Below are 24,190 nucleotides of genomic sequence, written 5' to 3' on the forward strand. Positions count from 1 at the left end.
TTTGATGTGGAGGAAACCCTTTGGGATCAACGACTGTGAGCCAGGCCTCATCATCCAGCATCAGCGCTGGACCTCACCAACGCTTTAGTGGCTGAATGGGAGCAAAAAAAAAGAAAATCCCTGCAGCCAGGCCCCGAAGTTCTGTGGAAAGTCTGAAACCAGAAGAGTGGAGCAGCAGAGTAATGCTCATAGTTTTGCAATGAGATGTTTAACACTTCTTGTGCTAAGAGATCTCCATTAGCGATGATGTTATCGCTAACACGCTGCTAGAAACACCATACGTCAAGTCAGTTCCAATTATTTTTTTTAATATAGTTGGCAATCAAAGATGATTTGATTTTAATCATTATTTACAGATCAGTATGTACAGGGGTCAAATAGGAGCAGGAGGCTGTAGTTACACTGTGTGCGCATGCGCGCCGGGTGGGGGGGCAGAAGTAGCTGACATTCATCCTCTCAAATAAACGAATGAATAAATCCGCTAACGACTTATTTCACTCGTCTATTCGACACCTAACGGTATGTGTGCATAGCTCGGAAACTGATTTGGCGACAGACACACTCGCACACACACATAAACACCCCTCACGCATACTTTGAATAAATATTCACACACTGTATATGAACAATCCACTTGTAGGTAAGACAATAGATAAGACAGTAATGTGCACTGGCTGATCCTTGTTTAAAAGATCACACACACGGGACACACACTCGTACAGACACATACACCATAGACCCTCACACATACACAGAGCTACAGCTGAACAGATACACACGACACACCGCTAGATTCAGTCTGAGCCTCTCGTGTCGTCACCGGTTTTATATTTGAGAGTTCTGTGCCGATGTTCGCGTTTGACTCGGAGAAAACAAGTTGCTGCTTTTAATAAATAGAAAATAAAGTCATTCGATCAATTTAGTGTATTCGTGAAGATATATCCATAATCACCAAAGATTCTTCTATCATGCCAGTAAAAAAAAACAAAACTCTCCTTGCAGTAAACTTGCGATAACAATGATATTTAGAATACGGTATAAAATATAGTCACGTACATTTTCATTGTTCTCGTCAAATTCAAAAATTCATATCTCTACTGCGGAGGGGGAGCAACAGTTTTAGATGTTCCCATGCTTTATCGAAACCAAACTTCACAAATCAACATTCTTTTAGAATTTATCTTAAAAACAAATTATTTGATTTGTGTCGTTTTTGTTTTTTTTTAAAATCAAGAAAAAATAATCTAAAATGTTTCTGTTATTGACTGGGGTTCTATTCATCCATAGGCGAGGTAAATAAACTTTGGATCTAGTGTTTTATTTATCGACTAACAAGCACCAAAATCTTTTAAAATATAGCCGTCTTAGTTTAAAATATAGCAGGCCTTCCAGTTTATCAATTTGGAACTCCCTACACTGTTGTTAAGAAATACAAAAAGATGCCAGAGGCATCTCATTTTCACATGACAACTTTACAAGTGTGTAAATGCTGATCATTTCGGGACCAAAGAATGCGAAACATTACCCCAGACTGAGACTAATGACAGTCTGCCTATCTCCTCTATCCTGCTGATACCAAAAATATTACCTCTAGTGTGGAGAAAGGTTCGATTTTAACCTGTTTTGTTGAGGTGTTTTTCCATTTGTGTGACCCAAACAAAGATGGCAACCAGAAATGATAGCTGCTTGCTTGTCTGGAGAAAGGGGATATGCCGGGGTCAGATTACACGATATTTTTCCCTCTCAGGAAGGTCACTGTGTCAGATTAGGTGATTACGAGTCATAAACTCGTGCCGTTACCTGGCACAGACTACACACTGGACTCAGAGCAATTGCAGCTTGCCGCCTTGCACCACTTGAGTGACGTATATAGGTGATCCGTAAGCCACCAAGGACCCACTTCACTGGTCCGCCTCACAACAGCAACGTCATCATTCCTTTTTTGCTTAACCATATTTTCATTTGTGTGGGTCAATGTCAGGCAACACATCGTAGAGGTTATTAAACTCTGTGAGAGAAGGCGCTATCAGGCTGATATTCCTTAGTCTGATCCCAGAATTAAAATACTACTTCAACGTACACCAGTGGGAACGGTTTCTGCATCGACGGGACAGCAGACCGTGCAAGGATTACAGCTATGTTTCCGAAGACGCGTGTTGTGTGTTAACCTGCCTGCTTCTGACTTCCATCACGTCTGCGATGGAAACAGCAGCTTATTTAAGCAACTTGAATGTAACCGTGAAGGCGAAAGTCTCAAATATAAAAATGATGACTACTTGAGAGGCACAGGAAAAGCACTTACAGCTGGAAACACCCAGTCAAAGTTACAGTACTTGAGTAGTTGATCGAGGCGTACACACATCTAGGGCTTTGGTGCATCGTGGGACAATCAGGAGTGTTATTCTTCAGTTCAAAAGGAGCACAACAGGCGCGATCTGATTGATCAGTCCATAGATATATTTATATATTTATAACTATAAATCCATCCAATGAGCTATGTACAAAGTATGGCAAAGAAAAATCTTTATTTAAATTTATCGGCTGTCATTGGCTCTTCACTGTGTGTAGTCCAGAATGTCTCCAGTGATGTGAATGTTTCATGCTTGGGAGGGGGGAGGGGGTCCATAGCGGCAACCTGCAGCGGTCTTTGACATGGACTCATGGACCCGATCTGCCCCAGAGCAAAAGCTCAGCAGAGTCCATCCAGGGCCTGGGTTCAGTCCTATAAGAGGAGGACGAGAGGTGTCGCCACCAGGGTCATGTAGCGTTGACCTCGATGATGTGGTCGTCGGTGGCGGGCAGCACAAGGACCTGCCGTGCGAGGCTGTGGTTGAACACCTGCCCAGGGCTGAAGGGTTCCAGGCGAGGCATGGCCACGCCTTTCTGTTGCTGGTCGCCACTGCCCACGGAGTGGATGCTGCCCCGGCTGCGGATGCTCGCCGTGTCCCCCGGGTCGTCCAGTGTCTTGTCCAGCAGGGACAGACTGTCGTTCTCCACGCAGCTGTCTGAGGATGGCAACAAACAAAAATAATTATTCCACAGGATGAGAAAGAATTGCATTTTGAGGATGCTTTGAAGAACAGTCCAACAGGTCAAAGACACAAGCTGTCAGACAGGTTTTAAACAAACCTCCAATTCCACCACATCTATTTGAAAGAGAAAACAAAAAATTTAAATTAAAATGTTAAAATTCTGTTAAAATCCAAAACATTCAATATGTCTGTTGGTGTATGTGTGTGTGGAACTGGCTGTGTAATATCACAATCTCCAGTGTTACTGAAAACATGGTGCTGCTTTGTGAGAGACCGGTGTGATTTTCCACTCCATTACTTAAAACTCCATTTACTTCTCGTATCCGGTTTGTTTACACCTTGTTAGTGCATCTCAGTAAAACTCCTCCTCTGTAAGTGGCATTCCCACAGCATCTGCAATACCTCCCGCTGCTGTTGGATGTCAACTGTCAGAGATTCAATGCTGTACCTGCTCCTTGCATCCCTCTTAAGCGGTTTTCCCTGCTTTTTCTGCTACATAACATCTGGGATGACAGCAAATTCGAAAGGTGTGCATCTGCTGTTTCCCAGGAAGTTAAAGTCTCCATTCCTTCACAGTGGAATAAAAATCTACAACGATGTGTGGTTTTACATTCAGGGTGTCTTACCAGGGTCTGGCTGAATGGCCACTGCTGCAGTGTGAGGCAGGTACTTCAGCACTTTAATTCTGGGGAAGGGCAGGTGTCCTGCGAACAGCGGCATCACCTCGATCTGCACCTTGTGGGTGGCGTTGGCTGTCATAGGCATCGACACCATCCCTGAACTTTTGCCACACACTGCCCAGTTACTGCTGCTGTCAGCCACTGTGGACAGGGACACACACGGACACACACACTGAAGTCACAAAGAAACGATCTTTTGTCTGTTCTTGAGTTGAGGACTCTCCAACAACGACTTAAATATGAACAATTGTAAAATCATATGTAAACTGACATGAAAATAAGTTAATCTGCTAGAAATATCTGGCTGTTGCTAAAAACTTGCCAATCAATTTTGTCTGCAACTTACAATTATTTTTTCAATAAATAGTCCATTAGTTAATTGTTTCATTTAACTGATTAATTGCTAAATCTATAATCTAAATCTATAAATCTATACTGACGTAAGAACAAAGGCTTATAACCAGAAAAAAAGCTACATCACATGGGCGAAGCCAGAATCTACAAACCTTTGGCATTTTTGGGGGAAAATTTGTTTAAACAGGTAATCATCTATTACAATAGTTGATTATTTTATGTTGACTGACTGATCGATTAATCAGCAAACCAATTCAGCCCTAATTTCATTTTCTTTTTAACTCATAATGGTAAAGTATGTTGTTCTTGGCATTTTAGATAATTCACCTCTGTAACATTTTTTGGAACCATTAGTTGAATATTTTACTGTAATCTTAAGGGTTGCGCATAATGATTCTTTCAATTACATATAATGATTATATCACATATAATCATTTGATGTGTAACACAAATTACCAGAGCGATGATGATGATAAAGTGATGTTTTGCAACTAAAATTCGTGTTTGAAATGATGTAAATCTACATATTACTGGATAAAAAGCTTCATCCATTGATAATTCATTTCTCAGATTTTGTTCATCCATCCTCTCAGAAAACCCAGATGGTAAGTCATTCTCTAGACATACCTTCATACATGAGCTTGGTGGTTTTGAGACCGTCAGTGTCAGTCCTGCTTTCCTCCGCCATCTCTCCCTCTGCGGGTTCAGTCAGTCGTGTTATACACACCTCCAGTCCACACAGGAAACCAGAGCGACAGTGTTGTTCACCAGCAGGAGGCAGGATCTCAGCTCTCACACTGTACAACGTCTGACAGTATCAAACAGTGATTATTTATGGGGGGGGAAGAGTCTCTGATCGTGGCAAGAATTCTTAGATAAAACTCAAGATGTACATGTTCGGTTTCCCTTTTAGTGCAAAGGGCCAAACATAAATCTTTAGGTGGACTTACTGTCACTCTCTCAAGCTGGAACTGATAGTGGAAGGGTTTGAAGGCAGAGACGTCCTGTTTAATTGGAGAGAAGCTGGCGCAGAAAACACACTGGAGACAGGAAGGCAGGTCATCCTTCCACCTCACCTCCCACAAGCAGAACACACTGTGCTTACTGCACAAAAGCTACACACACAAAAGAAAAAACAAACAAACAAAAAAAACACACCACATATCAATATGAAAGAATGGTTGTAGTTTGGACATTCTTTAAAATAAAATCAGCACAAGAGAGATGTATATATTGACAGCCGGGCAGTGTCCACACTAATGTGGGTGAATGTGAAAATGCTGTTTGTGTAACAAACAGGGCTCTGTCCACATATTTCAATTTCAATAACCCCACCACCCAAACTTTAACTGAACCAAAAGATCGCCCGCAAACTGTAAATACTCTTCCTCCTGTATAACTGCCGTAACATGGTAAAAGGGTACGGTTGAAAGATCATTTTTGATAGACATGTGTGTATACTTTGCTTGGTATCTGCACATTAAACCGCTGTTCCGTCTATGCCACAAACAGGCGTCCAGGAGGCCCACAGATCAGATATCTGAAGCACCTCAGTTGGCCACTGTAAAGCCTACTTTCCTCCGGATATCCGAGCTCCTCGCCCAACCCTTCTGCTCAGCCCCCGCAAGGAAACTCATTTTGGCTGCTTGTAAACACAATGGTTATTTCTGTCACTACCCAGAGTTCATGACCATAAATTGGGCGGGTTCCAGTTCGGAACATGGATCAATTGGTAAATCGAGAGCTTCACCTTCCGGCTCAGCTCCCTCTAGATGGAAGGATGAAACTAAGGAAAAAAAGATGAATTTGTGTATTTATCTTCATTAGTATGAAGATGTGCTTAGAACCCATCTTTCGTATTTAATATTTCCCCATAATTACCATCAAATATTATAAAATCTATACATTCTTATAGACGCTAAACTGTTTTTTCAAATACTTATTGTTTGTATATTTTTTTGCTCACCTGTTGTGCTTTAGTGTTAAGTGACTGTAGCTCCAGTGATGCATGCTGCTTCTCAGTCAGCTTCACTTCTGCCAGCGTGAAGTTCACATCTGACACATTCTGCACGCACACCTGGATGTACTTCCTGTTGGGTCAGATCAAAGGTGACGGATCAGACAGGTGTAAGAGTAGGCCAGGGATTTTACCTTGGTAAATAACGCTAAGTTATTGTTATAGAAGAAGTTTTGGTTCTGGTATTTCGAGGACTTTATGTGAAAGAAGAACTTTTCCGTTGATTCCCATGGATAAATACTGTTGGCTAATCAATACAAAATGGCAGCACCTTGTGAACAAGGTTAGAATTTCAGTGGCATCATGGTTTATCAGATTTTCTTTTTGTGACACATACAAGGACTTTCTATGCGAATGGAGGCTCACCTGTTACCAGCAGAAAGCAGTGAGTGTTTGGTCTTGAAGGGGATGTAGAAGGTGAGGGCTAGCAGTGTGGAGTAGATTGACCATGGACAGTCGATAGACATCTGTGGAGAAACACAGCAAGATTATACTATCAAATCTCTTAAGCTATAATGGTATAAAACAGCTAACTAGCCCACTTACAAGGAGTTAATATTTATCTGATTGATAATGGTTATGCCCCTGAAGATTTTTGGGATACAACGAATAATTATACTTGTTACCGATTAATCTGCTGATTGTTTTCTTAATTAATCATTTAATCTGTTGGTCAATAAAACATCAGAAAACTGCCAAAAAAAAAGAAAAAGCCTGTTACAATACAGTAGAGCCCAAACTGACTTAATCAAATGTCTTGTTTTGTCCAACCAACAGTTCCGAATACAAAAATATTGAATTTACTTTAATGTAAGACAAAGAAAAACAGCAAATCCTCACATTTGAGAACCTAGAATTATCACATTTTTGGCTTTTTACTTGAAAAATCACTTGAACGATGAATTGATTTTCAATGTCAAATGCCTCCATCACCATCTCTCCCACATAAATTGAAACTCATCTCAACAGAAAACTGTGTCTGTGTGTGGGCCTCACCCTCTGGTCGATGGCAATCATGGGCGTGTCAGGATGACTGTAGCTGCGTGGTCGATGGCGGACCTCACCGTTGGTCAGCCTCTCATTGGCGGGCCGCTCGGACCCAGACGGGATGATGCACAAAACCTCCAGCTGGAACTCCAGAGTGTGGTAGGGAGGGGTCTGGGGCAAGCTGATGCTGGTCACCTTCTCAGACGACTGAATGGAGAGGACACTTTCACCCACCAACTCTGAGCCCAGGAAGGGGACAGAAAAGGAAGTCAATTTTAAAGATTGATATGTGTCCGTTAGTGTGTTTACAGGCATGCAAATACCTGGCTTTGGTCAGCTTTCTGCAAGAACCTAATTTTATAAACATTATGTACACAAGAAACATGGCTGCATTGGGGTGATTAACAGAAAGCTAGTTAACAAAGGTAGATTTATGCCGCAGAAACCTGATTTCTTGACCATGTAAATGCATAATCTGATTTCAAACATGGTTTTTACCTGCGGTCAATGTGCGCAAGAAAGAATTCAAACAGGGAAAGAATGACAGCAGTGAGATGGATTGCCAGGAAAAACCACTACTCTGATATTACAATTAAATCTAAAGTTCAACTAAAACCAAAACTGAAACAATTAAGTGAGAGAAAAAAGATAATCTCTTTAAATTAATGAATTTTCTTGGATTGAAAGAGAGCCTTCAAAATGTGAGCTGACCAGCAGTAGGGTCGCTGATGCGGGCGGTGCAGCTGGTGGAGGGAAGGATGGGCATGGTGTCTGTGTTGCTGAGCTGCAGAGCATCTCCTTTCTTCACAGCGTAGTGACCCGTCAACAGAGTGAACTTAACCATTTGAGGCAGACCGGCTAAGAGCGGCTCTGAAAACGGAAAAACAACCACAGTGAGCAAAGCCCCCGCACACACACACACACACACACACACACACACACACACACACACACACACACACACTTCACAGTGGTTTATATATATTCATAAACAAGGTTGTAAACAGAGCAGTAGACACATTTCTGATGCAAGCTGCATCTCAGATTCATTATGATCAGTAATGCAGAAGCAGAATTGATCACAGCTTGTCATTAAAATAAAGAATTAGGTTTTAAATCTATTTTTACATCTGAATCTGTAGCTTAATAGTTGGAAATACTGAACTTTTAGCTTCCTCCAACACTAAACCTCACGCATGGTGAAAAAAGTAGGAACTGCACTCAAATTTTTTTATTCTCCTCATTCAAAAACAAAATTAAAAAATGCAGGTGGAAAATAATCACATTACTTTACCCTCACTGCTTTTGCAGATGATTATACTGTATCACAGAATTTTACACGAGAGCTGGTTTAGACCAAGCCCTGAATAATTATGTAAATAGAGAATAAAAGCTACTGTAAGCACACAGTTCTCAAGCCTCAAGAGCAGCATGAATGATAATGAATGATAATGTGACTGTCTCAGATTTTAAGCATTCAGTATCATCCATCATATAAAAAAAAATCCAGACCTGAGAGAGGCTCCACAGTGAGCTGGGGCTCCTGAGAATACACTTCATAGTGGACCGATGGGTAGATATGAGGCAGCACAAACTGTATCTGACCCACCGTGGCACAGAGCTGACGCAATGTGTAAGTACCTGGTTGCCCGCTCTACAAAGAAAAACAGAGAAAAGTACAAAGTGACAGCAAACGACAATCAACTGGTTCACCATTTCCAAAGGTCATATTTTTATTTATTCATTTAAGGCAGCAACAAAGCGTCTCTTACTGGTGCTGTGAAGATAATGCTGTTGTTCCCAGGCTCTAATGTTACATCCTGAACTTTCAGCATCTGAGCTCCTTCCTTCATGGCAACAGCAGGAGGGCTGACACAGTTGGGCGTCTCTGGCGGTGAGTTGCTGTCATGACGACGCATGAGCAGGTGAGTGTTTTTACACACCACTCCTGTAGAGTTGAGAGAATTGTCTGAAGGACTCCTGTCCTGAATCTCGTCCAGTTCTAAAGAAGGACCTGCGGCCCAGGCAGAGGAGGGACCCACTGACGGGTTTCCCTGGTTAAATTCTACTGTCCCTGGGTTTGTTTGTCTCTGAGCTCCCTTAGACCTTCCATGAATCCCTCCATGGTCCAGGTCAAAGTGAATGCTAGCAGCTACTTGCTGTATTTTCACCGACACGGGCATCAAACATCTCAGAGTGAGCTCCACCTGCAGGACAGCTCCAGAGTGCACAGAGGCTGTCGCAGGATGGAACTGTAGCCGTGTGAGCTGAGCAAAAACACCCATGCTGAGATTCACTTTGTGGGCTGTGGAGGAAGAAAATGAAATTTAATGTTAAGTAAAAGAGGTTGTTAAATTGTCACCATTTTTTAAAATGTGTTTGCAGATTGTTCAATATTTTGTTAATATTTACCAGTGAGAAATAACTGGTAATTTAATGTGAAGCCTAAGTATTGTTATGATTAACTCCAGTTTAATATACTTTACACAGTTATTTAGATCAGCAGTTAAACTGTTTTCTGGAAGTAATCACAGACAACAACTACAACCCCTGCAAAACACTGAACATCACACACTGATTATATATATTATATACGGTGGTCTTTTACTTGTAAAGGTAAACATGTACCAGTAATGAGCCTGATTACTTACAGTGATCTTCAGACTTGGCAGCGAAGGTCAGAATTTCCTGACAAAAGTGCTTCCTCTCCTCTGTGGTCAGATTCACATCACCGGCCAACAAGGCACTGGTCTGCAGGTAGCTGTGGTGGATTGTAAAGGAAACCAAACACTACGGTGCATTGGTGCAAGAACCACCAGCAAATTAACCCTGAATAAAAATATGCCATGATCTTACTGGACTAACTCAAAGCTCAGTGGTAGTATTTTTCATTTTTCAACGTATTTTTTTCTGATGTAAGTGCCATGAAAAAGTTTATACAATCCATAACTTCATGTGCCACAAATTGTGTTATAAAATGATATTATTTGAATTTTTGTCTGAAATCAAGGCAGTGATTTCCATTTTACTTAAGCAAGAAAAAAAGTTAATAACATTGAGAGTGTGCAATCATATGATGGATTTATATCTTAATCTTTCAGTACCATAATAAAAATATATATATATTTTTACTGCGAAGTGTGCAAGTCTTTATCAAATAGCACCTTAACCGTCCACCTATCTTTCTGGTATAAAAACAAAAGGCATACAGACCAATTTTGCACCCTGGATGACAGTTATTTCCTCTTGTGAGTGACTCTGCACCACTGGAAAGTTGACATATTTGGCCCTTAAATAGCTGCAGGTGACCCATGTGACACTGCTGCTTTGAAAGATACTCTTCAGTTCTGCCCAGCAGTTTCTGACACTCGGCAATCTGTTTCCTGGTGTGAGTAACGGGGAGGCTCCACCCCTCTGATACGTATGACTTCAGAGCTTCCTGGAAGAAGGTTTCCGCCCGCTCAGGATCCCCCTTCCTCCTAATAAACACAGAAATTCATCAACCTGATTTTTTAAATTTGCAGAAAAGAAATAAGACCTGTGCTTGGCAACAAATCATTTTAAAAAGGTATTTAGAAGTAAAATAAATTTAAAAAGACCAAAGCAAAAGGCAGTCAAAATAGTTATTTACATCATACAGATAGCAGAGGGAAAGTTTTTGCCATAAGATGTCAGGCATCAAAAATATTTTGTTGTTGGAGCTGTTTAATTTTCAAGCCACTTCCATCTACAGTATGTCTAAACACAGCAAATCCTGAGTCTTCTAAGAAATGTGTTTGAAATGTTACTTTCAACTGCACTTTTCTGGCTTCACATTTATTGTAAAGCTCTGTCACACCCCCCATACCACATAAGGGTTTTTATTTATTCTTCCTAATCAGACTTCTCCTTAGGACTTTGTGGATGTAGTGATTAACTGAGTTCTTGAGAAGAGGCTTATTCAGCAACAATAACTGAAAACAATTGAAGCAGCAGGTTGCTTCAATCTTCCTTACATGTAGAACTCAGCCAGGCTTTTTCCCACCAGTCTGGCAGACCGCATCCGGCCGATGGCCCTGTACATCTCCATAGCAGCATGAGAGAGTTCCTGATGCAAGAAGTGGCCAACAAGGTGGTGGTGAAGGCAGGGAGTTTCCGGGAGATTACGTCAGAAAAAATACTGATTAAAACACTGGTACAGGCATTCAGAGAATGTGTGTGTTAACCTGCTGGTTTGCCAACTACTGAAATACAACACCAAAGTGTGGCAAGGAGTTGACTTACAAGATAGTGTCTTTCAAAAGCTTCTACAGATGACAAAGCTTCTTTCAGCTTTTTGTAAGGGCTCTGCAAACTGTTGACTGTGAAGGAAGACATAGGAGACTTAAAATCAAGGAATACACAGCTAATTATAGTCTTCAAAATAAAAGACAACTTTCTAAACACTGTAATCAAATTTCTTGGCCCAACAAGCTCACACATCTTTCAGTGAAGAGACAATTGGAACCCTAAACGCCCTGACACACTGCACTGAATTTGTGCCCAAACAGACAGGCTCATGCGTCGCCACGTCGGCTGTTAAAAGCTGCCCGTGAACACACTCCCGACACGTATATACGTTCTGCGCCTGCATTAGATAAAATGCAGGTACCAGTAAGTCATATGTATTTTTTTATCCAAAGAACATTGCAGATACATACAAAACAGTAAGACCACAGGACAAATACAACACTTTGAATCTTAATAAAAAAGTGCTTGGAATTAGAATTAGGAGGAGGAGGCAAAACATAAGGAGAATCTTATTTAAAAGTTAAAAATGTTTTTTCAAAAGTTTCATGTAACAGGAGAGTCTGAAAACTCACCAGTCTCAGGCCTCTCATCCCCCAGTCCGGCAAGCAGATCTACAGTCCTGTTCAGGTCCTCAGATGTTGGTCCCTTCTCTGACACCAGGCCACAGAGTTCCCCCAGGGACTTCAGCTTGAGGAGGAAAACAGGAAAAAAAAAATTTTTTTTTGGAAAACACTATTATTTGGAGAAAACAATGTTTACCAAATCTTTGTGGTTTGCTGTTTAAATGAGTGAGTATAAGAAGGAACAAACAATTTCATCCTCTTGAATGTCAGAGTCAGAAATTTACTGTTGCCATGCACCAGAGCAAATGGTTTTTTTGGAAAAAAATTCTTACAAGTAACATGAATTGTTTTATATATTTTGTAGTGCTCTAATACTAAAAAAGTGACTAAACAAGGACAGACGCATGTGTCAAATTAACCTTAGGTCCACTGAAGGTATCATGACACATCCAGGAAGTTGTAATAAGTGATCAAAGCAAAATCTACATTATTAAATATTTTTGTTACCTTGTCAGTCGCGTAAGCCCACAGACCCACAGTATGGGAGCAGTTTGCAGCTAACTGGGCCTGATCGCAGCAGTTCTCAATCCTGTGCAAAACTTCCAAGCAGCTGAGGAACACCCAGCAGTCCAGCGCCCCCTCCAGCACCGAAACCTGAACAAGAAAAAAGAGCAACAATCTACAATATTATAATGGGCGACACATTCAGTTTCAGTCCTTTCAACCAATCTATGTTTTCAACAAAGATTTGTTGTACATCCATTTAAGTATGGCTAATGATTCCTAATTATTTTGGTTACCCCTGACCTCTTGTCTAGTGAGGTCTAAACATTCCCTAAATCAGTGGTTCCCACACTTCTGTCTGATGTACACCCACAGCCCCTTACAGATGAACTCAACTACCAATTCATCAGCACCACCCACTTGGATTTTGTTTAAGAGGAATGATGTTTTCAACCATTTATTAATTACATTTAACTGTTTCAACTTCTCTGCTCACTTGCTGACTAGTTTTCACACGCTCTCGAACGCAACATGTGCTGTTCAGGTGTTACAGGTGATTATATCTCTCTATCTATATATCTATCTATCTATATATATCTATATCTATATATATCTATATCTATATATATCTATATCTATATCTATATCTATATGGTTTTTTTCTTTTTGGCTACAGGGGAAACACAGGACGATTTGCTGCGTTTCTATCGGTAAGGTTATTTTGTTCGAGCCAGAGTGTGGGGAGCTTACATTTTAGTATTCAACCTGTATAAAGTACACGTTGTCCGACAGATAAATATACTAAAAAAAAAAAAAAAACAGCCCTGTAGGATTTGGTTTACCTCAAGCAGGCGGAGCTCCTGGACACAGTTGTGCAGCAGTTCCAGTGCTCTCTGGGTGACCTCCCAGGGCCTCTGGAGGAAGATGAGTAAGGTGCACTGGCGAGAGAACAGGTAGCTCCTAAGATCCAACAGGCTGGCTTCCCCTCGCTGGATCCCATCCCTCTTCTCCATGTCAATGGGCCGCCGGAGCAGCAAGCCACTCCAGCTGCGCACCGGGGCGCAGAATGAGCCCAGCCAGTTAGCTGTGTCTGTGGATAGAGACAGACTAGTCAGACCAAAATCAAAACTAGAATGGACCTTCGATCTTGGAAACAGAAAGTCAATGCACAAAATGCTAATGTTTAATTTACTTGAGGACTGCCATATTGAAATCAACCATAGTACCGGGTAGTGGTTACTTACCTCCAGCTCCAAAGTTAAGGACATATTGGGTAAAAAGAGCATCTAGTTCATCATACTGGACCAAGGCATCCTCAAACTGCTGCAGCATCTCAAAAACAAAGGCCAGCTCCTCCTCCACAATCACACACACACATACACACTTATGTGAGACACAACTGCATTTTGACATTTAAACATTAGAGTGATGAATTTGTTCTCAACTGAGCATTCTGAGTTTAATGTAATTATCTGTATCTAAAGACACAGAAAACAGTGAACATAAAATCTTTCTATGGCCTTTGAGTCAGCTTCAGTCATACCACTACCTCTACTTCTCTTTTGTTGCATACAAACCAAATCACAAATCAGCGTCCACATGCCCGTTATTTTTCTGCCTACCTGGACCATGAAGTATTCACAGAAGCTCCAGCCAGGCTGGGTGCGTTTCTCCCGGAGCGTACGCATGTCATCCTCAAAGCGTCCCAGGTTCTTGGTGAAGGACATGAGGAGGAGAGTTCGCAGCTTGAGTAATAAGGAATTCCAGGAGTCCTGCGACCGGGACGAATCCTTCAGAGGATCTGACAGCACCACACACCTGCATCAAGGACAAAAACCTCTGTTTACTCAGGAAAATTTTAATCAGCATGGTTCCTTATATTTAGTAAGTATTTATTATTGTTGCTCTGCTGTGACAAAATATGAGAAGCAATAAATGATTAGTTATTTTTATTTCTGATTAATCTTGCAATTATTTTTTAAAGTAACCGCTTTATTATTTAGTCTCCCAAATTGCTTGTTTTGTCTGACCGACGGTGTAAAATCCAAAGATTCAATTTAATTCAATTCAGAAAACAGCGAAAGGAAGGAAACAATTACATTACACAATTACACAAACCAGAGAATATTGCCATTTTTGTTTGATAAATTAAAAGATTATCAAAACTTGTCAAATAATTTTATGACTGTCAAGTAACTGATTAATCAACTAATCATTTCAGCACTACATACGGTATGATCACACTTCACATCATTCTGTATAGGAGCAGAACAATCACCTTCTACTGTTACTGTAGCAAAAGCAGAAAGAGGGGACTGACAGTTTCCCGTGAAGGAAGTCAGTCTGTAACCCATCCTTGATGTCTTCTGCCAATTTCAACTAAATCAACTTGTTTATAGGGAACGTGTCTCCTCACCTGTCATTTTGTTTGTTGCAAAAATCGCTACGGATCTTGTCCACGATGGACGACCGAGGAAGGATGTTGGTCTTGTTCTTCTTCTTAGTATCGTTGGTCTCCACAACGATGATGACCCAGTCTGCTGAGCCGTGGGCCCGCAAGCTGTTCTGCCAGCGAATCATGTCCTCCTTTACCGTGCTCTTATACACCTCGGTATCCTACAACAAAACACAATCCATTTATTATTCAGGCATTTTAGGGACATTTCCCATTTAAAAAAAAAAAAAAAAGAAAATAAACAGGTATTCCACCCAAAAAAAAAAAAAATCCCAATGTGCTATGAAATAACTGTGGTCTAATGCATCATAGATGGCAAATAATTCTTTGCAGTGGGAGTTTGACAAAAAATGATTGTTTTCGGACTGCATCATGTGACTCCACATACATATGAAGGAATACAGCATGTAAAACTGATGCTACCAATACTATCACAGTGTTGACGGGAGGTATTATCTCACATAGACATTCATAAACATTCCTTACACAGCTGTATTTCATATCAACAGGGTCATGTAAAAATTACAACTGAATATTGAAGGAAAAGGAAAAAGACAGTCGTTCTTTAAATGACCTGCATGTTGCACCCAATGAGGATGTTTCCACATCAAAGGCTATTAGAGGACAGAAACTACAAAAAGAATGCTGACCAGCAAGTTTACATTTTATTATAACTAAACCTATAGGATAGTGAATGCTGTGACAGGGATTTACTGTGTGAACTGCTGTAAACGGCTGCTGTTTGTGGGTAGTGTTTGTTGCAAATTTGCTGGAACTGAGTAGAGGTGGGATATAATTTGATGAGCCAGTTATTATGTAAGTGTCCACTGGCAGGGAGAGGAACTGAAGCCCTGGTTGTACGCAGTGTTTTTGAAGGGAATTTGCAGTTACAGTGTTTTCGATCATTTCTGGGGTTTGGGTAATGGTGACCATTTCAATGACACCGCACATGCCATCACGAGTAGATAGACATTAGTACATTTAGCTGTAAACACGTTTGGTGTGTTTTTGTTGAAGCATTCATCAACTGTTATTATTTATTAACTGTCCCACTGAAGGTTTATAGGGATTATTGTATAACTTATCATTAGTTTAAGACTGTACAGACCCATGAAAAACCCACACAGGTCTTCTCAGTTACACTGGCTGATTATTTCTGTCAGACTGTCATTGACAAGGGTGCCCCTTGATTGTGAATAGATCCATTGTCTTTAATGCCCACTTCCTGGGTTGCTACAGTTTACATTCACAAGCTGAACAGGTCAGTGCAGAAGCTGCATGTGCATTATTTTAGCAGAAAAATAACTGCCTGTAATTCCATTATTTAAATACAAACACAGTAGTTAAGTGTGACTAGTTCGTACACTGTGGTTTTATGGCATCTGCGGGTAACATCTCACCCTTTGAACCATGTCTACCACGTTGCCCACCTGTCCTCACCACCTGGGATACTGTCATGCTCTGTGCATGGGATTTGCTGCTCTTTATAGAAAAAGAAGGGGGAGGTGGCAGCCGTGCCTAACCACCACGTTCAATCTGCTTGTACTGTTAACACTGTGTGGGTGCATACAGGCTGCGCTTGACTGACATCTCCATAACTCTCCATTTAGCCAAAGCTATTCCAGCAGAAAACTTGTAACTTTTTATGTCTGAGTTTACCTCTTTATTTACACCGTCCCCTTTACAAAAGGAGTACGCTTTACTGCTCCACTGTGACATCGTGGTTTGTGAAACTGTAATGAAGTGCTGGTGACTGGTCAGGAAAACCTGCAAATCTAATACAACCTGCACCACCTATAGGTAGTGGAAGTATGTGTCTGTGGGTTTTGAGGTTTTGGATTTTTAAACTTTTGCCCCTCAGTGACTGTCTGTGTGCACAAATTAATCATTTCATCTTAACCTATCTTGTGTTTTACATTTTAAAACAGCGGAATATAAATTTTGTTTACTGGAGCACAGAAATTGTTGATCAAAACAAAACTGAATTTCTGTGTAAGATTTAGGTCTTCAAGGTAAAAATCAATACATATGACAAATAAAATCTGTTGCTATTATTTATCTTTGGATATCCAAAGGTAAATGGTGTCTAAATATTCACTTGGTAATTAAACACCAGCTTGGCTAATATATACTTTAAGTTGTTTGTCAGAGAGGTATTGATTTCCACTCTCACCGAACTCCAAAAAAGCTGAACAGTCTAAGTGTCACAAAGTTAGGCTTATTTACAGGTCATTGTATTAAACTCTAATACTGTACAGGCGTAAATGTGACTGTGTCAATACTGCATGACCACAAAGGCTCACTACTCCCACAATATAGGCATAATCTTTTTGGCATGGATATGTCATGAGTCATGGGTTGATGATAGCACTTCCTTAACCTAATCAGCTGCTTAGTCAGCAGCAGCAGGCTCCTGCTTCCCTTCTTGTTTTTCACCCCCATGCTTTCCCTAGGCAGTCTTGCAGACTAGACTTCAAGTTCAGTTTAACCTGGTGACATCAGGCTCCCAAAAGTGCATCAAGACCGTGTGCACAATAAGGCAGGTACATTTGTAAAGAGTTGTAAACATAACAAATCACACAATACAAGTGTTCTCATTGATTTGTCTTTGCATTTATGATGTCCGACAAGTTAAAAAGAAACAGTTCAGTAACAGTAGGAACAGTAGTAACAGTAATTTAACCCAAAGTCGCAAAGCAGTAGCAAAGGAATTTACCAGGTGCCTTTGTTAGCATGACCAGAAGTCAAATAATTATTATACTTATACAGCTATCGGCCAATAAACACATAAAATTATCACTACAACTACACCGGCAATATGTTTTCGGCAACAGTGAAACATAAAATAGCAGAGTGGGAGGTGATAAAATGTGGGTTAAACCCACTGAGATCAAACAGTACCAGGACATATTCAACCCCACTCTTTTCCAACGTATGGCAAACAGGAACAAAACTGACACAGACAAGAATTTCTTAATGTGCTTTCTTTCCAATTCATCTACAAGTAGTATGCAAGAGCTGTGAGTTAAAAACTTTTTATGCAGGCCTTCCTTGTGTCTTAACATAGTCTTACGTGGCACAATGCAACTCCTCATTTTCACTGTGTTGTCAGGGAAATTGCTGAGTGCCTGAATGATTGAGGTTGTTGAGCAAGGTGTGTGCTTGTTTGTGTGTTTGTGTTTGTGTTTGTGTGTGTGCGTGTGTGTGTGTGCGTGTGTGTGCGCGCGGCTGTGCTGTAAAGTTACTCACACAGCAATCAGTCCAGTAGATGTGGAGGAAGGGGAAGGTGAGGAGAGCCTTGTTGCCCTCCTTGGGGAGGAGCTCCTCTTTAAACTGGACAAAATTAGCTTCAAGGTGGATCATTTTTGGTGCACGGCCGTATGTCCTGTACCGAAAAGAAAGCAGAGTTTATAGGATCAATTATATGGTGTTTACGATTACTATGATTTTTATTGTACCACGACAAAATAAGATTATATTATATCTATGAAATAACCCCGCCTGAATGTTCTACAGATTTATTCTCCACATTCAACCCCATGCAACCACATGCAGTCAAACTCAAAAATAAACATCAACACTGACCCCTGAATCTGTCACTGGAATTTAGAGCTTAGTATAAAAGTATTCTTAGGGAAATTCAGTTTATTGTCATAGTTTTGACTAATACTGTCCCTTTATCAAATCCAACTGAAAAGAGAACAGGGCCTTTATTTGAGACAGGGTATTACAAGAGACAAACTTTTTGCAATATTTCTAATTTCCACTTTAGAAGTGTATTCCTTGTTTGAGAGATACTAAACAAGTTGCTCTGTTAACTTGCTGTTGCTGCAAAACAGTGGCAATAAGACCCAGGGTCTAAAATATACAATTTTATGTTTAAACATTACATCCTCCCCTTTAACCTTTAGTACAAGATCTCTGGGGCTGTGTTTTCATTCTCCGTTATTAACCTTGCTCTTCAAAAACCACCACAATACAGAACACAGTTGACAAACAGTGTACAGATACATTCAGCCTGGTCATGGTCAATATCTCCTTCTGAACACATCAAAACCATTGTTTGACACACATCAAAACTCTAATAGTCGTCACTGGTACACTCCATTGACTCACTCCAATTTCTTGGCACTCACAAGTAATAACCTTTAACGGAATATCAATGCAGACATCATATTAACAAGCCCAACAAGACTTTACTTCCCATTTCAACTCATAAAATTCAAGGTGAGGCAAGTAACTCCTGCTCCATTTGCATTCAGCCGTCATAGAAAGCATCCTTACATAATACACAGCAGTTTATTGTCACAGTGTGGATGAGAATAATTCATCAGAAAGCACCAGCGATCCCACCCAGTCATTAAATGTCTCTATCCGCAAGTACAGAGGATAGTAAAGGGAGTGAAGCACAAAGTCTCTGACCCTGTAACCCAGATGGTTTCTTACCCATCACCACCACTGTTAAAACTCTAAACTAACAGTTACTGAACGGTTTCATATTTATGTACATCCTGCACTCACTGCTGCCTAAATGATGCTTGTCCTTTACTATAAATGTTTCATGCATGTCATGTCTTGCGGCTCTGATTGTGTCTATTTAAGAAATTAAAAATGCATAGTGTAATGATGTTAAACATTGGACGACCTGTACCGAAAACATAACCACCAACATGAATGGGAGAGTGGACAAAAATTCAAGAGTAGCCCTTTAAATACATTTTTCAAAATAACCGTATATCTCTCTGACAGTGTCAAAAACAATTGAGATTTACAACCTTCACGATGATAATTAATACCATGCTTTTTCCACGATGCATTCAGCAGGGCAGTACTCACCGCCTCCATTCCATTGGCTCCCTGGGAAGTTGTTGGGCCAATGACGTATAGAGAGACGTAAACAAGCCCTGGTCTCCAGCACCTGTGATGAAAGGGGGAGAACAAAGGAGGTTTAAACATTAGGTCAGAAAAGAAGAAATCAAATAGCTCTTGGGAAAACTGAAATCTACTATGTAGCCATTGTCATGTCCTCATAACAATAACTGAGTAGTACAAGCAGTAAGTAAGTAGTAAAATTCTAATATTATGATTGTGTTTAATAATTTAAACACCCTAAACTCAAGTGAAAAGCAAGATTACAAAGTGAAACGCTACTAAGAAAACCAAAAGTTAAAAGTATGTCTTGGGAACTGTGTTGTAGGCCTTGGATATTATCTCTTTATTACAAGTGATTCACATGTCCCTGCACATTTCATACTTTGAGAAATGAGAATGAGTCAGTCCTCTCTCCCATTTGCTTCCTTTAATGTGCAGACCAACTTTGATCAACAAAAACAACTCTGAAGTTGATCCATCCTCTAAATCACCACCAAACCTGTGGACCAGGACCCCACCTGGCAACCTATGACTGTTACAATTCCCAGTCCAGCACAAAAATAAAGTGACTTAAATTTCACGGCAGGTGATTCATTTCAGAAATGTTCAAGCTGTCATTCATGGTAGCTGTTTGCATTTTAATAACTGGACCACCACATCCAATTAACTATCTGAAAAGCCCCTTTTTATGACTATTCCCCAAGGGTAAACAGTAATACTGGTCTTACACTGTTCACTCAGTATGGATGTAAACACCCTCAAACGTGCTGCAAGACGAAAATCAGCACTTAAACTTCACAGTCAGTTCTATTGAACCCAGTGTGCTGGAACTGGGCCAAAACACTTCCCTGTGCTAAGAATTTGACTGCACTGTAAATAGATTACCCTCACTGATCATGTGGATTTTTGCTGTGTGGCATATGACCTAGCTATTGCATCATAGGCCATAAGTGAAAAGGTTTGAGTAATTTGCATGTGCAATCAAGACAGTAACCTAATATCAACTGGTCACTCTTACAATTCTTGGCAGCCAGCAAACACTGTAATTTGTTGGTCTTCTTAATCTGGCACAGACCAGTGTGATTCGATATGAAACTGGGAGATCAATGTCATTGTTAAAATGCATGCACATTTATTTAAAGCACCCGTGTGCTTTGGTTTATATCATTAATCCTTCAAGGGTGCTAACGCTTAAGTATACGCCAAACAAAACTTAACTTTGAATGTTCACAAAAGTTAACACATAGAGTTGCCATCAAATGCAGCCCACGCAAAATAAACACCGGTAAAATCCTTTTGACTGTGTGACCCAATCATACAGAAAGGATCACATAATAAAAAAAGTATGTAAAAGTACAACACTGCTCATCTTGCTGGGGCGTCTGGAAAAGCAGAAGGAGCAGAGGGTTGCACACGCGTAACTCTGATGCAAGCATTTATTCATAAATCTATAAATCAGTGTTTCGGCATGTGCTAACTTTTTTTTTTTTTAGGATAAAGTGACACTTCATCTGAGTGGCACGTACAGCCTGCAGGTAATTTAAATCAATGATCTCACCGCGCGGTCATCACAAACTTAGAAAGAGAGTCGTCATTTGTAGCCAAGAAAAGCACCTAACATTTGTACCCCCTCCCCAGAACTCTGCTGTTTTCCGCATCCAACTTTAGACAACTGGAGGCTCACACAGTGAACCTAATAATAAACACTGTCGAAGGTAAACTCTCATGTCAGTTTCATTCTATATTCTGACTTACAAATGCCCCTTTCTACCTCAGCCCTTGTGTCTCTCCTGTAACCATAAGATTTATAGTTAAGAATTAGCATTCAAATTCCAAAAAAAAAGATCCTCTCCAAAGTACAGTAAATAAACATTTTAACCATCCTTGACCAAAGGAAGCTAGAAACTGGAAAGGTAACGGTTTACTTATCCAGTTGCCTTCTCTGCTTAGATTAGAGAAGGGAGACATTAGACATTTACACCATGGTCACTAGGGCTGCAACTAACGACTATTTTCATCATCGAGTAATCTGCCAATCTTTTCTTCTGTTGGTCAACCGATTGTTCGTCTAAATAATATTAAAAAATTGTGAAAATTGCGAATCATGAGCTGCAGAGCCAAAGGTGATGTCGTCAAATGTCCTGTTCTGTCTGACAAAAAAAGCCTAAGAGGTATTCAGTTTACTCAGATATAAAACAGAGAAAAGCAGCAAATCCTGCCATTTGAAAAGCTGGAACCAGAGACTGTGTAGCAGTGTTTAGTTTTTATAACACTTTTGCTTGAAACAAAACTCAAAGGATTAATCAAGTGGTAAAATAGTAGCCGATTATTTTTCTGATTAATCACCTAATTGTTGCAGCTCTAATGTTACAGACTCTTTGAGGGATATGGATGTGTCCTAATAATCACTATGGTAATGATTGTTACACAACCTCAAGGCTTCCTTGTATTTATCTTAGACTGAGTTGCTTATTCTTGTATCTAATTATCAATGCAGAGGTCATAAATAGAACAATGATGAGTCCAGAGGCATAGACCTGCGTTGGGACACCTGTCAGAGGACACAGGTGCTCGCTGGTCCCTACTCCGGGCGATCTGTAATTTAGGATTTTGAATCTACCAACACTGGTAAACTGTCATACCCATTATTTCCTGTCATATTCCGACTTCCCAGCGCCACTCTCTACTCCTCCTTACTCCAGCACTGGAGCACCTTAGGCGCACTGTCCTAAAAACGGAGCAGCCTGCGGCGTGATGTGAAGCTGGCACCCACCGCCAGAGTCGGTTCCTAAAATAACCGTTCCAAGAAGCTTCCAAGAGACTCCAAGGGAATTATGAATGGAAAACCGACCCCCATCGTCCAAGCAGCATGTGGCGCCTGCTGCCCGTGCTGCTAACACACAGGAAACGGCGGCTGTCCAGTGGGGAACAAGGTGAAATCCTTCCCAAAACTGCAGCTTCTCGCCGTGACGTTATATCGTTAGCTCGGCCTGTTAATCAATGTAGCCACTAGCTAGCTGAGAGCGACGCCGCTTTCCAAGCGAACACTTTGCGCAGACAGCTGTGCAGCCTATGAGTACGAAAATATTACGAGTAGAAATTAAGCCACCAGACGCCACACACGCGCTCACAGCGTTTCCAGCCTGGTTAATAGGAGTGTACCTGCTAGCTTAGCTAAAACGAGCTAATACCCATAGCTAGCAGGCTAACTGTCAAGACCAGAAAAAACAAGACTATAACGCCTCCTTTTTCATAAACACTCACATGTCACAATCGGCTTGTTTTCCATAGTATAGATGATTGGCTTTTCCTCTTGACACTCCATATGTGTTAGCGGTAGGACTCCATGAAAATGACATACAAACTGAAGTTTATTATTAGTAAGTGCTTATGTGTGCAGTTGTATTGAATCGATGGGGCCTATGTCCCCCCGCTGCACTTCCGGGAAGTGCGTAAGCTGTGCGTCATTAAAGGGTCGACCTGTGCTTTTTTTTTTTTTTTTAAAGTACAGGTGCGAAGAAGATCGCAGGTGCAGCGAAACGATGTCAGATTCTTTATTTTACGTAAGAAACTTGTAAGAAATGCCCATCACAGTTTACCCAGAGCTGACAAGTGAAAAATTTTGGAAATATTCAGTTTACTCGAATTTAAAACAAGGGAAATGAGCAAGTCCTCACATTTGTCAAGCTGACACCAAAAAAGTGTTTAGCATTTAGCATGAGAAATGAAGACAATTAATCAGTTATCAAAACAGTTGCTGAATAATAGTTTGATCAGTGACTAATAATCTAATTGTTTAAGTTATTTTTTTTACAATGCATCATATTTTACACATACATGTACTTACTTACTTTCCACTATTGTTACGAGGTGGAAAGTAAGCATTTTGTGTTGCTTACAATGATGGAGAAAGTTTCAGATCCTTAACTTAAGTAAAAGTAGCAATGCCACATTATAAAAGTACTCAGTTATGGGTTCTAATCCAGCACTCAAAATTTTACTTAGCTAAGTAAAAGTACTGATGCATTATCAGTAAAATGTACTATCAAAAGTAAAAGTAGTCATTATACAAAAGAATGGCTCGTGTCATTGTTAAATTATTAGATATTATAATACCGGATTATTAGAGTGACTGTAGGTTCTTTTTTCATTGGTGTGGTGACAAGAAACAATTTGCAAAAGTTTGTTGGGTAAATTACAGTACATAGTAACCTTTCACTTAGTAAAGGACTGCTTGACATTTGCGTCCAGAATTTGCTGATTTTTGGTGGAATCCATTCTTCCCTCTGTCTGCACAACATTTCCTGACTCACTGGCTGCCACACAGCCCCAAAGCAGCATACTTCAACCCCCATGCTTAACAGCTGGAAAAGGAGGAGTTGTAAGTACTGTCTCAGTAGGGTACCCGAACTGCTTTTTTTTCCTCCATCTTTTAAGTTAATGAAATTAAAAGTAAC

At 40.5% G+C, this 24,190-nt stretch overlaps 1 protein-coding gene across 1 annotated transcript; it reads right to left on the reverse strand.

Annotated features, from left to right (window-relative positions):
* Window positions 1-1,226: 1,226 nt before the first annotated feature.
* On the reverse strand, window positions 1,227-23,193 carry trappc10 (trafficking protein particle complex subunit 10). The gene is made up of 23 exons (XM_040148476.1): window positions 22,998-23,193; window positions 19,698-19,779; window positions 18,111-18,246; window positions 14,823-15,022; window positions 14,029-14,224; window positions 13,651-13,762; window positions 13,249-13,496; window positions 12,410-12,556; window positions 11,912-12,026; window positions 11,334-11,410; window positions 11,066-11,157; window positions 10,409-10,549; window positions 9,722-9,831; window positions 8,843-9,375; window positions 8,583-8,724; window positions 7,782-7,940; window positions 7,080-7,309; window positions 6,450-6,550; window positions 6,033-6,156; window positions 5,017-5,181; window positions 4,694-4,874; window positions 3,659-3,853; window positions 1,227-3,005 (listed from the first exon to the last, which is right to left on the reverse strand). The coding sequence occupies exons 1-23, from the start codon at window positions 23,056-23,058 to the stop codon at window positions 2,758-2,760; spliced, it is 3,795 nt and encodes a 1,264-aa protein (XP_040004410.1). The 5' UTR covers window positions 23,059-23,193; the 3' UTR covers window positions 1,227-2,757.
* Window positions 23,194-24,190: the final 997 nt, after the last annotated feature.

Source organism: Xiphias gladius, chromosome 16 (assembly GCF_016859285.1).
Source record: "Xiphias gladius isolate SHS-SW01 ecotype Sanya breed wild chromosome 16, ASM1685928v1, whole genome shotgun sequence".
Taxonomy (NCBI): Eukaryota; Metazoa; Chordata; class Actinopteri; order Istiophoriformes; family Xiphiidae; genus Xiphias; species Xiphias gladius.

Coding starts and splice junctions, on each gene's coding strand:
- trappc10 (XM_040148476.1), bottom strand. CDS start 23,058: ATGGAGTGTCAAGAGGAAAAGCCAATCATCTATACTATGGAAAACAAG. Junction 9,832..10,408: donor CTGCTGGGCAGAACTGAAGA/GTATCTTTCAAA, acceptor AATCCACCACAG/CTACCTGCAGACCAGTGCCT. Junction 6,157..6,449: donor CTGCTTTCTGCTGGTAACAG/GTGAGCCTCCAT, acceptor CTGACCCAACAG/GAAGTACATCCAGGTGTGCG.